This window comes from Cynocephalus volans, chromosome 12, assembly GCF_027409185.1.
Source record: "Cynocephalus volans isolate mCynVol1 chromosome 12, mCynVol1.pri, whole genome shotgun sequence".
NCBI classification, from domain to species: Eukaryota; Metazoa; Chordata; class Mammalia; order Dermoptera; family Cynocephalidae; genus Cynocephalus; species Cynocephalus volans.
The window spans coordinates 70365498-70376361 of record NC_084471.1 but is presented as its reverse complement, the minus strand read 5'-3'; the positions used below and the strand labels follow the sequence as shown (position 1 = coordinate 70376361).

At 54.8% G+C, this 10864-nt stretch overlaps 2 protein-coding genes across 2 annotated transcripts; one reads left to right on the top strand and one right to left on the bottom strand.

Annotated features, from left to right (window-relative positions):
- On the top strand, positions 1-6542 carry TROAP (trophinin associated protein). Its single transcript, XM_063076190.1, has 14 exons — positions 1-144; positions 246-438; positions 959-1116; positions 1205-1342; positions 1534-1616; positions 2134-2186; positions 2662-2783; positions 3918-4058; positions 4164-4247; positions 4399-4458; positions 4713-4847; positions 5008-5806; positions 6072-6265; positions 6430-6542. Exons 1-14 carry the CDS (start codon positions 1-3, stop codon positions 6475-6477), a joined length of 2352 nt encoding a protein of 783 aa, XP_062932260.1. The 3' UTR covers positions 6478-6542.
- Positions 6543-7897: 1355 nt separating this feature from the next.
- C1QL4 (complement C1q like 4) lies at positions 7898-10864 on the bottom strand. The gene is made up of 2 exons (XM_063076361.1): positions 10328-10864; positions 7898-8077 (listed from the first exon to the last, which is right to left on the bottom strand). The coding sequence occupies exons 1-2, from the start codon at positions 10862-10864 to the stop codon at positions 7898-7900; spliced, it is 717 nt and encodes a 238-aa protein (XP_062932431.1).

Here is a 10864-nt window from a genome sequence, read left to right as displayed (position 1 = left end):
ATGACCAGCCTCCAACCCCCGAAAGATCCCCTCCTCCGAGGTGTATCTCCTACCCCCAGCAGGATTCCGATACGCTCTCAGAGACGCCCGCCTTTGCCCACAGAGAAACCGTGCGCCCTGGACCAGGAGAACCAGGATCCAAGGGTAAGTGGGGCTTGGAGACAGTACTTACAAAGGAGGCGGTACACGCCAGCAGTGCACCCCAACGCTGAACCTCCGCTATTTGAACCCCCTCTCTCTTCCAGAGATTGGTGCAGAAGACACCGCCCAGTATTCAACGCCCCTTCGTTGACTCAGCAGGCACCAGGACGAAAGGCTCACGTGAAACAAAGAAATCACAAAGATCGGTGGAGATCACTCAGCTCCGGAACCCCTTGAAGGAGCTCAGGCCTAGCCCTGGGGGACAAAATATGGGAGCTGGACCCCCTCCCCAGACAGGTACCTGTTGGAGGCCTCCTTGGCTGAATGGGGAAATGGGAAGGGCACAGTGGAGTTTTAGGGATTTGCGCTTCTCTGGTCTCCTGCTTATGTAAGTGTCCTGGTCCCTGCTCCTGGAAAGCTCTTTCCTCTTAGAAGCCTGCCCCTTACTTCAGACAATGTCATCTCTTAAACCTTTTCCAGCTCCGCACATTCACAATCAGTTGCTCTGTGTTCTCCTAATACTTTGCAGTACTGTACTTCTTTTATAACATGTTTCTACCCTGACTTCAGTCTGTTACCTCTTTATAGCTGGATGATAAATTCTTGAGGATGGGGCTTTGTCTTACTCACCTTTGGGCCCCAGTGCTTAGAATAGTGTCTCAGGTAAAGATCTGTGAACATTTGGTGAGCTGAGTTCAATTGAATGGGTCTCTTTTACTCACTCTTGTACCTCAGGGTGACTATGCTAGCATCACTGGCCCCTCAGCCTTCCCCCTTCCTGTTCCTTCTTACCTATCCTTTTCCTCTTCCCTTGCAGAGGCTCCAGGGGCTGTAGAGTTTGTGGCTGACCCTGCCGCCCTGGCCACCATCCTGTCAGGTGAGGGGGTGAAGAGCTGTCGCTTGGGATGCCGGCCCAGTCTGGCTCAGAGAGTACTGGTTCGAGGAAGCCAGGGAGGCACGATCCGGAGGGGCCAGGTAATGAGCAGGATGTGAGGTGATCAGGTTGGGGTGAGCTGAGGAGGGAATCCTAAGCCTATGCTGATAGCTTCTGTTGGGGTCCCAGGATGCTCGGGCCTCTGCATATTTGCCCCCCAGAAACCCCACCCACCGAATGGACCCTGCCAGGGCTTCCTGCTTCTCGAGACTGGAGGGACCAGGACCCCGAGGCTGGACTTTGTGCCCCCAGAGGCTAGAGGCTCTGGTGAGTACCCTTGAGGGGCTGATACTCAGTGCTTCTGGGAGCTTCCTCCGGGGACAAAGCTGGGCTCTGGGAGAGAAGGTACCTCATGATGAGCCAAGGGGTTCTGTGGGGGGAGATGTGGTTGCTGGTGAGCTCTGAAGATTTAGGGCCCACTTCTGACTCTGCTTTCATCTCTTGCTCCTATGGAGCAGATTCCATCTTCAGGATCTTCCTTTCACCCCTCCACTCGCCCCAGTTTCCAGGAGCTAAGAAGAGAGACAGGTGGCAACAGCCGGTGAGGAGAGTATGTGGGAGAAGGTCATTTGGAAAAAAATGAACCAATGTCTGATACAGGCATCCCTCAGAGCTGGGGCCATCTAGTAGCTTTAGGATTCCACACCAACCCAGGAGGGAAAGGGGGAAACCTGTGACTGCCCAGGATGAGCCCTTAGAATGGGGTTCAGGACTTCAGAGCTAGGCCTCAATATGACATCAGTTTCCTCAGGTCATGGGGGGAAGAAGGGGATGAAAATGTGAGGTCCTATCTCTTTCGTTTAGTGGCTAAAGCACAGATTGTGGCAATAAATGGGATTTGGGTTTAATTCTTGACCTTTACCACTTACTGGTTGTGTAAGCTTGCCTTAATCTCTTTGAGCTTTGGCTTCTTTATCTGTCAAAGGAGGATAATGTTTATACCATCATTAGAGTTTGTTGTGAGAATGAAGTGAGATGATATTTGTAAAACACTTAGCACATGCCCAGCTCATCCTTGGTACTCAGTGACTGCTACCTGCTGTCCTTATTGTCATCAGGACTTCAGTGAGCCAGGTGTCAGGACTGCTCCTGGAGACCCCAGGCCAACCTGGTGAGTGTGTCTGGCTGTGGGGAAAGAATAGGGTCAGGTGAGCTGCCTGTGGTAAGGAACAAGACAAGAGAAAGCTCACTGGCTGGGAGGTGAGGAATTGGGGAGGTGGGGATCAGAAGGAGCAGGGAGGAAGAGACCTTCTGGATAGGCCAGAGGTTGGCCCAGTCGCACTTCTGTCAAAGGAGGTGGTCCCCATTTCTGCCTTCTTCTGCCACTTTCTGCAAGATTTACCTTCCATTCACTGTTCTATCCCCAGCCTCTGAGAGCCATCACCACCCAGCCCTCTCAGGGTGTGCAGATTAATAGGTGTTTACTAAGATAGTGTTGGCCTCTGGAGTGTGCTAGATGAATCCTTGCCCCTAATGGTGCAGCGGGGGCTGTTAAACTGCTATACCCTCTTTAGAGGTTGCAAAGCCCTGTGCCAGATTTTGATGTGTGTTCTAGACACTACAGCAAATTTCCTGTCTCTTTCTAGCTTCCTCTGTCCCTGAAGGAGAACGTGAAGTTGTCATTCACTCAGATGAAGGAGGAAGGGTCCCCCTTGGTCTGGCCCAGCGAGTACCATTAAGAGAAACTCGAGAGAAAACACACACCAGGGTGAGATGGGACCCTCCTGGGATGGAAAGTGGGAGGTATGGGAGATGCCTGGGGGGATTACATTGCAGCAGCCGGCACTGAGAATTGTAGGTAGAGCAAGATAGTCGTGGTCTTTGGGATGTTATTGGGTCTGGGTTTGCCCCAGATGGGCCTAAGCCCTCTGCATAGTGGAACTGACCTCTCTTTACCAGTACCAGGTGTCTGGAGGCTGGAGTTCACAGACTTGTATATATCTGTATCACCATCAGATCAGTGCTGAGAGTGAGACAGAGCTGCCACTTATCAGCCAAAAGCATTCAACCCTTCACTCCACAAATATTTGCTGACCAATTACTGAGTGCCAGGCACTGTTCTAGGCTGTAGACATACAGCAGTAAACAAGTTCATATTCTACAAGAGGGAGACAAAAAATAAACAAGCCTGGCCGGTTAGCTCAGTTGGTTAGAATGTGGTGTTATAACACCAAGTCCAAGGGTTCAGATCTCTGTACAGGCCAGCCACAGACACATACACACATGTGTGCACACAGACACGCACACAAAACCACACACACAGTAAATAAACAAAACACATATGTAAAATATATAGTATGTCAGATGGTGATAAGTTTTCTGGAAAAAATATGTGTGTATATATATATTTATGTATAAAATAAAGTACTGAAGAGGAATAGGGCGTGGGGGGAGTTGGAATTGTAATTTAAAGTATATTGCTCAGTCAGGGCACTCTCATTGAGAAGGTGATGTTTAATTAAAGACGAAGAGTTGAGGGAGTGAGCCATGTAGATATATGGAGGGAGAATGTTCCAGGCCAAAGGAATTACAGGTGCAGACATTGAGGAGGGAATGTGCCTGGTGTGTCTGAGGATCAGCAAAAGGAGAGGCCAGCAAAGCTGAAGCAGAGTAAAGAGAACAGTAGGATATGAGGTTACAGCAAATAACAGGATCAGATTGGGTAAGGACTTGTAAACCACTGTAAGTCCTTGCCTTTTACTTGAAATGAGTGGAACAACAAGAGAGGGACATGATTTGAGTTTGGTCTTAAAAGAATCACACTGGCTGCTGTAGTGAGAACAAGACTCAGGAAGGCAAAGGGGAAGGGATCACTCTTCCCACTGTTTTCCTCTCCACGCAGGACAGCCATGGCTCCCACCTGATGCCCTCCCCTGCTCCTCTGGCCCAGCCCATGCCTGGCCATATGGTGCCACCTTCTGTCACCCATCCATCACCCTTTGGACAGGCTCGGCGTGTACCCTCCCCAGGCTCCTCAGCTCTGGTCTGTATCAATAACTGGGAGCTAGGCAAGGGCAGAACAGTCTGGCTGGAGATCCCTGTTAGATATAGGTTTCGTCCCTGCTCAGCCACCCACATCTCTCCCCAGACCCCATATTCAGTGATGCGGCGTCTTGCCAATCGACCCAAAACCCGGTTCACACCCATCCCATCGACCCCCAGAGTTCAGCAGGTAAGAGAGGGCAGGGGGAGTAGCTGGCATAGGCCACACCTGGGGGGAGGAAGGAGACAGATGGGTAGGGGGAGAGAGCTAAGACAAGCAAGGGAAGATTGGGTCCCATCTGTGGGTGCAGGGCCTTGCTGACATCTCACTTCTGTCCTAGGCCCAATGGTTGAGTGGCCTCTCCCCTCAGTCCTGCCCTGAAGAGCCTGCCCTACCCTGGGTAAGTATGAGAAACCTTCCTGTGCTGTGAGATCCCTCACTGTGTCCTTTTGGCCCGAGGCCCAGGAGTTTGAGGCAGGTGTGCCCTCTGGAAAAGCTACCTGATTCTCCAACTCTTCTTGCTTCTCTGATGCCCTTCCTAGGGCCTCTCAATTAGGGATTTTGATCCCTTCCTCAAGAGGATGAGACTCAGACTGGTCTCTTTCCTGCCCCAGCCTGGCTTCCTCATGTGCCCCCTTTCCTCCTATGTGGCAGGAGCAGATTGCAGTCCGGTTGTTTGACCAGGAGAATTGTCTAAGGTTGCAGGAGGGGCCTGAGAAACCCCCTGTGGCAACTCCTTCTGGACCCCATCCTGACAGAACCCCCAAACTCCAGGGGCTGAGGATGCAGGTGAGTCTGTGGGGAGCAACAGCTTCGATGCCTGATGGGCAGTGGCCGGGCTAGGGAAGAGGGAATCAGGAGAAGATGGGGGTGTGGGAATAGGATGGTGTGAGTAGACCACTTGAACCCACATCTTGATGTCACACTGGGATACTCTCTCCTACTACAGCGCATCAGTATCCTGCAGCAGCTGTTGCAACAGGAGGTAGAGGGGCTGGCAGGGGGCCAGTGTGTCCCCCTTAATGGAGGATCCTCTCTGGATATGGTTGAACTTCAGCCCCTGCTGACTGAGATTTCTAGAACTCTAAATGCCCCAGAGCATAAGTCTGGGACTTCCCACTCTCCCAGACTGTTACAGCACTCTGGGCTGCCAAAGCCCTGCCTTCCAGAAGAGTATGGGGAACCACAGCCCTGTTCTCCGGCAGAGCCTGAGCCCCCAGAGTCATGCTCTAGGAGTGAGCCTGAAATACCAGAGCCCTCCCCCCAGGAACAGCCTGAGGTACCAGAGCCCTGCCCTCCAGCAGAGCCTGGGCGCCCAGAATCCTGCTCTAGGAGTGAGCCTGAGATACTAGAGCCCTTCTCCCAGGAACAGCCTGAGGTACCAGAGCCCTGCCCTCCAGCAGAGCCTGGGCCCCCAGAGTCCTGCTCTAGGAGTGAGCCTGAGATCCCAGAGCTCTCCCGCCAGGAACAGTCTGAGGTACCAAAGCCCTGCTCTCTAGCAGAAACTAGGCCCCTTCAGCCCAGCCTCCAGGGACAGGCTAGACCCCCAGAGCCCTACCCTAGGGTAGAGCCAGAGGCATCAGAGGCCTGTTCCATGAAAGCTAGAAGTCCAGAGTCCAGCCCACAGCCCTGCTGCAGTCAGTGGGCTCCAGCGACCACCAGCCTGATCTTCTCTTCCCAAAGCCCACTATGTGCCAGCCCCCTTATCCGCTCACTTCAGTCTCCAAGGCCTCCAACAGGCCAGGAAGGTAAGGAGTTGGTTGGGAAGGGCTGTGAACAAAGGAAGTTCTCATCTCTCACTGGATCTGAGCCCCTGCCCTGCACCAGGCAATCCCATGCTTTCTTCCCTTCTACCCTGCCCCAGCCTGGCTGTCCCTCAGGAAGAAGGGAGGAGCTGCATCTCTAGCCCTGTGCCCCTAATTGGCTTGGCCCTTGGTGGGGGAGGGGGAAAGGACAGTACATAGTGGGAGTATAGGACTCCAGCGTCCCCTCTAAACTGTCTGTGGCCCCCAGGCCCTAGCAGTCTGGCCCCTCGAACTCTGGCCCTGAGGCAGCGCCTCAAAGCATGTCTAACTGCCATCCACTGCTTCCATGAGGCTCGCCTGGATGATGAGTGTGCCTTCTACACCAGCCGAACCCCTCCCTCAGGCCCCACCCGGGTCTGCACCAACCCTGTGGCCACACTACTGGAATGGCAGGATGCCCTGGTGAGCCTCCAGTTTACAGCCAGGCTGTCTGCACAGCAAGCCTTGTGGAAAGTGGAGGGTGGAGGCAGGGGGCCAACCACAGCTCCTTTACAGACAGGTCAGTGGGAAGAGCTGGCCACAGTTCAAGGATGGCTGGGCTGTGACATGGTCTTCCCTCTTTCCAGTGTTTCATTCCAGTTGGTTCTGCTGCCCCTCAGGGCTCTCCATCATGAGGGCACCCTCCTCCACCCACTCTGGCCCTGCCTTGCTCCTTCCTTTTAGCACTTATTTATTGCTGGTCTGCCCCATGGTACTGGGAGCTGACACCCTTCTGTCCTTTAATAAAGTTTTTAAAGTGTCCAAATGTCCAGCTAATGAGTTTTAATTGTACAAGTAGGTCAACTACTGCTGTTGCACTCTGGTTGCCCACATGGTGGCAGTGTCCTCCAGCATAGAGGCCAACCCTGGGCTCTCAGATCCCCAGGCTCCCTCATCTCAAAGCTGTCCTGAGGAGAGGAAGTCATTCCACGTCTGCCCAGCCCACCTCCGCAGCAAGCTCTGTGAATGTGTTGGGACCTGCTCTTCTACCTGCTGCTTGGGATCAGTCCCACTTCCAGAAGCTATCAGCTACTTCCTCATCCCCTACAGTTCCTCTTCTGGAACTCTCTCTGCATTAGGCAGAAGAGCAGAAGCACCAGACCCAGACCTCTGGAATCTTCCCTTGTTAGTGTCATTCTGGTTAGTGTCATTCTGGTTGGTGTCTCCTTCAACCTACCATGTGAGGACCCAAAGCACTGCTGAAACTGATACTCCTTGCTTCCCAAAGCATAGTACAAGCACTGGGCTGCGCACTTCCTCTTCTCCCCCAGAGGCAGGCCTTGCCAGGAATTAACTAAACCTTTGCCTCTGGCAGAGATTGACAGGTAGGGTAGGAGTGTTTAGGGGGGTGAGGGAAAGAGTCAGGCACTCCCCACCACTCTGAGCACCAAATTAAGCAGCCACGCACAATCCCCAACCTTACTTTATTAGAAGAGGCAACAGCAGCTGTAGCCCCAGGGCCTAGCCCAAATAGGGGTGGAATGGGGACTGTACAGAATGAGTTTTAAATGCGAGGTTCCTCCAGTTCACAGCAAGGCTGCCAAAAGGCTGGAGGCTGGAGTCTGAAAATGGAGATGAGGGGAGGAAGAGATGGCCAGAGAAAGTTGTCGTGACACAGGACCAGCGCCTATCAGTCCTAACGGCTCCTCTCGCCTAGATGGGCTCCTTGTTCCTTCCCTCCCAAGCGGCCAGGGCTTCCCTTCCGCTTTCTGGACCTCTCAGCCCCGGCTAGTAAAACTGCTCCCTAGCTCTAGGCAGATGAGAGGGCGACAACCTCCGCCCCTCTCCTGTCCTGGCTTTCACAGGCACGCATGTGGGTGCGGGTGGTCCCTGCAGAAGCCTCTCCACTCCTCCTCCAGTCGGGCCTCCTCTCCCAGCCACCACCCTTGAGCACCAACAGTCCGCCCATTAAGGTCCGCGCCCCACCCTCCCCGCTGGGTTCTCAAAGGATGGGGTGGCGCCTTGGGTGGGGCCGGCTGGAGGTGTGTGAGGATGGGAGCGAAGGGGCGAGCGGGGCGCGGGGGCTGGGGGCCCGGCGCGGGGCGGGGGCCCTGCTCAGTCCGGGTAGATGATGAAGCCGGAGAAGGTGCTATACTTGTTGGTGTTGCCGCCGTGCACCTTCCCGCCATCCAGCTTGATGAAGACCTCGTCGCCCACATCCAGGTGCAGAATGACGCTGTTGCTGGCGTAGTCGTAGTTCTGGTCCGCGTCCTGAGCAATGGCGCTGGCCCGGACCTGGCGAGGAAGGAAAACAAAACAAGCCACTCACGCCCTGTGCAGAGCTGGGATGACAAGAGGGGTTGGGCAGGGTCCGTGCGGCTGCGACTGGCCGTGGGAAGGCGCTGCGAGGACAGCCGGCGGTAGGGGATTGGGGAGGACAAGGAGAGAGGGACTAGAAGATCGCTGAGTTTCTCAGGCTCTGCCACTCACTAGCTGTGTGACTCGGGACAAATTTCACGCCTTTTCCGGGCCTCGATTTAAGATATAAAGTGGGGGATAATAATAGAGCCCACCTCATAAGGTTGTGAGGATTAAATGAATTGCTATGTGTCAAGTGTGTTCAGACCAGTGGTTTGCATTCTCAAATTATTCTCATTTAAAAAATAAAATTAAGGGCCGGCCCGTGGCTCACTTGGGAGAGCGTGGTGCTGACAACACCAAGTCAAGGGTTAAGATCCCCTTACCAGTCACCTTTAAAAATAAATAAGTAAATAAAATAAATAAATAAATATAAAATAAAATTAGCCTGCAGGATAATTTCTAAGATGACGTACCCGCTCGGACCTCCTTTTAGTCCTAAACTTGCGGTTCGCTTCCCTGGATGTTGGGGCATAGGTGTGTCTGTGCGTGTACCACAGGGTGTGCTCTCGCCTCTGGGGTCCTCATTTCCCGGCGGAGCTCCCGCTAGTGCCCCGACGTGGGGTCTCCTGTGCTGGAACAGGGATTCTCTCCTCCCCTCTGGCCTCACGGCGGTTGTCTCAAACCTCCAGCCCCCCCCCCAGCCCCCCTTTTCTCGTCCCACAGGGGCTGGTTATTAACTCATTAATTATTCATCATTATTTTAATCACTATTTACCGTCCCCAGGGCCGCAGCGCCCGCGCCGCGGAATACAGAGTGAAAGCCGCGCAGCCCCGCCCTTTCCGAAACCGACACACACTAGACACACATTCGCCCCCTCTGCCTCTTCCCAGATACCCGAATAGACCAAGCACACCTACTCGGTGCCACATGCGCATAGACACCGCTCTGGTCTCACACTTCCGTACTCCGCACCCACAGAAGCACTCGCACCATGCATGCACACCCTTACACTCCCTTACGCACAAACACTATCTCACCTCCTTACAGACACTCTCACTTCCTTTCCCTGGGTTCCTGGGGCGGTCCTGCTGGGAGAAGACCCCAAAGCAGGCCAGGGGCCAGGCAGGTGCTGCGACGGTCACAGCGCTCAGGAGTGGACAGACCCAGGAGGAGCATGCCTGATGCTCCTGGATCACTCCTCCCCACCCATGGAGCGGGGGCATTCAGAGGTCACAGCTCAGCTCCAACCTCCCTTTGAGGCCTGCGTGGTCCAGGCACTTCTCCCCACCCCACGCCTGTGGCCTGTGCTCCCTATGCGCATCCAGGTCCTCGAGCTAAGTCTTTGGGGCTATTCCCCCAAACCAAGGCGGCAGTGACTCTGACTCTGCCCAAAGGAGCTGGACCTGCAGAACCTGAATGCTGAGACCTTGCTAGGGAGGATGTGGGCCTACCGGAGCAGGCCAGGGTCCAAGGCTTTAATTCCACCCCTGTCCCTTGCTTGCCGCTTTCCTCCTCCAAATCAATTCCTTCAGGCCGCCTGGCTGGCTCCTGAGCCACCAGGCCATTTCCCACCTCTGCCTACAGACTCAGTATTACCTGAGAACGGGTTTGTTCTAGGCTTGGTCCCAGGCCCTGGGGTGAGCAATAGGATAGCTGCCTGGCAAATGAGCCAGCGTTTTCATTCTTTTGTACCTTTTCCTTGAAAATCCAAGCTGAATGCTTCCACATGGGGATGGTTGTTGGCTGCCCACTGCCTCAGATGCATATTCCATTATAATTCGAAGGAACCCAGACTCCAGGTAGCTCGCCCATCGCGAGGCTAGGAATCCCAAAGGCCAGGAGGGCTGCCCCAAAAGAGAGGGTAGCTCAAGACAGGACGAGACACCAAAGACGTTTGGTATGGCTGCCTATAGCTGGAGTGTGAGGTCATGGCTACAGAGACATTAAGCTTTGAGTACTGCGTTTCAATTCTGACACCATTCCTAATATTCAGTGAGACCCTGAGCAGGTGGTTTTCTTTCTCTGGCCCCCAATTTCTCTTTAGCTAAATGAAGCGATTAATAAATTATTGGCAGCGTGACGTTCCCGGATTCAGTACTGCTGCTCGGGTTGTCGAACGAGTGTGGGGAGGTTTAGAAAGCTACTGGTCCGATCTGGGGCCAGGTGGGGGAGGGGCATCTCACCTGTCCGTTCTTCATCAGGTCAGCCCACATGCTGGTGCCATCGCCGCCGCGCATGAGCACATGATAAGCGAAGAAATAAACGCCCGGCATGGGGCAGGTGAACTTGCCGCTGGCTGCCTCATAAGCGTTGCCCACGTTGGTGACCACGTCGTCGAAGCGTAGCACTTCATAACCCTCGTGAGGCCTCCGCAGGCCCGCGTAAAAGGCAATTCGAGGCACGTAGCCCGCAGGGGGCGCCACCCCGCCAGGGCCTGGGCCGGGAGGGCCCGGGGGACCTGGCCTGCCTGGCTCTCCTGGGGGCCCTCTGGGACCTGGAGGTCCTGGGGGCCCCCGCAGACCTGCCTTTCCGCGCCGGCCCACATCTCCCTTGGCGCCCGGCGGAAAGGGGGGCACGGTAGCGGGCGCGCCGTCGGGGCCCGGGCCTCGGGGCCCGTGAGGGTCGCACACCATGCGGCAGCGACCCAGCATCTCATAGTGCGCCGGCCCGCGGGAGCTGTGCACCAGCAGCGGGATGGCCACCAGCAGCAGTAGCACCAT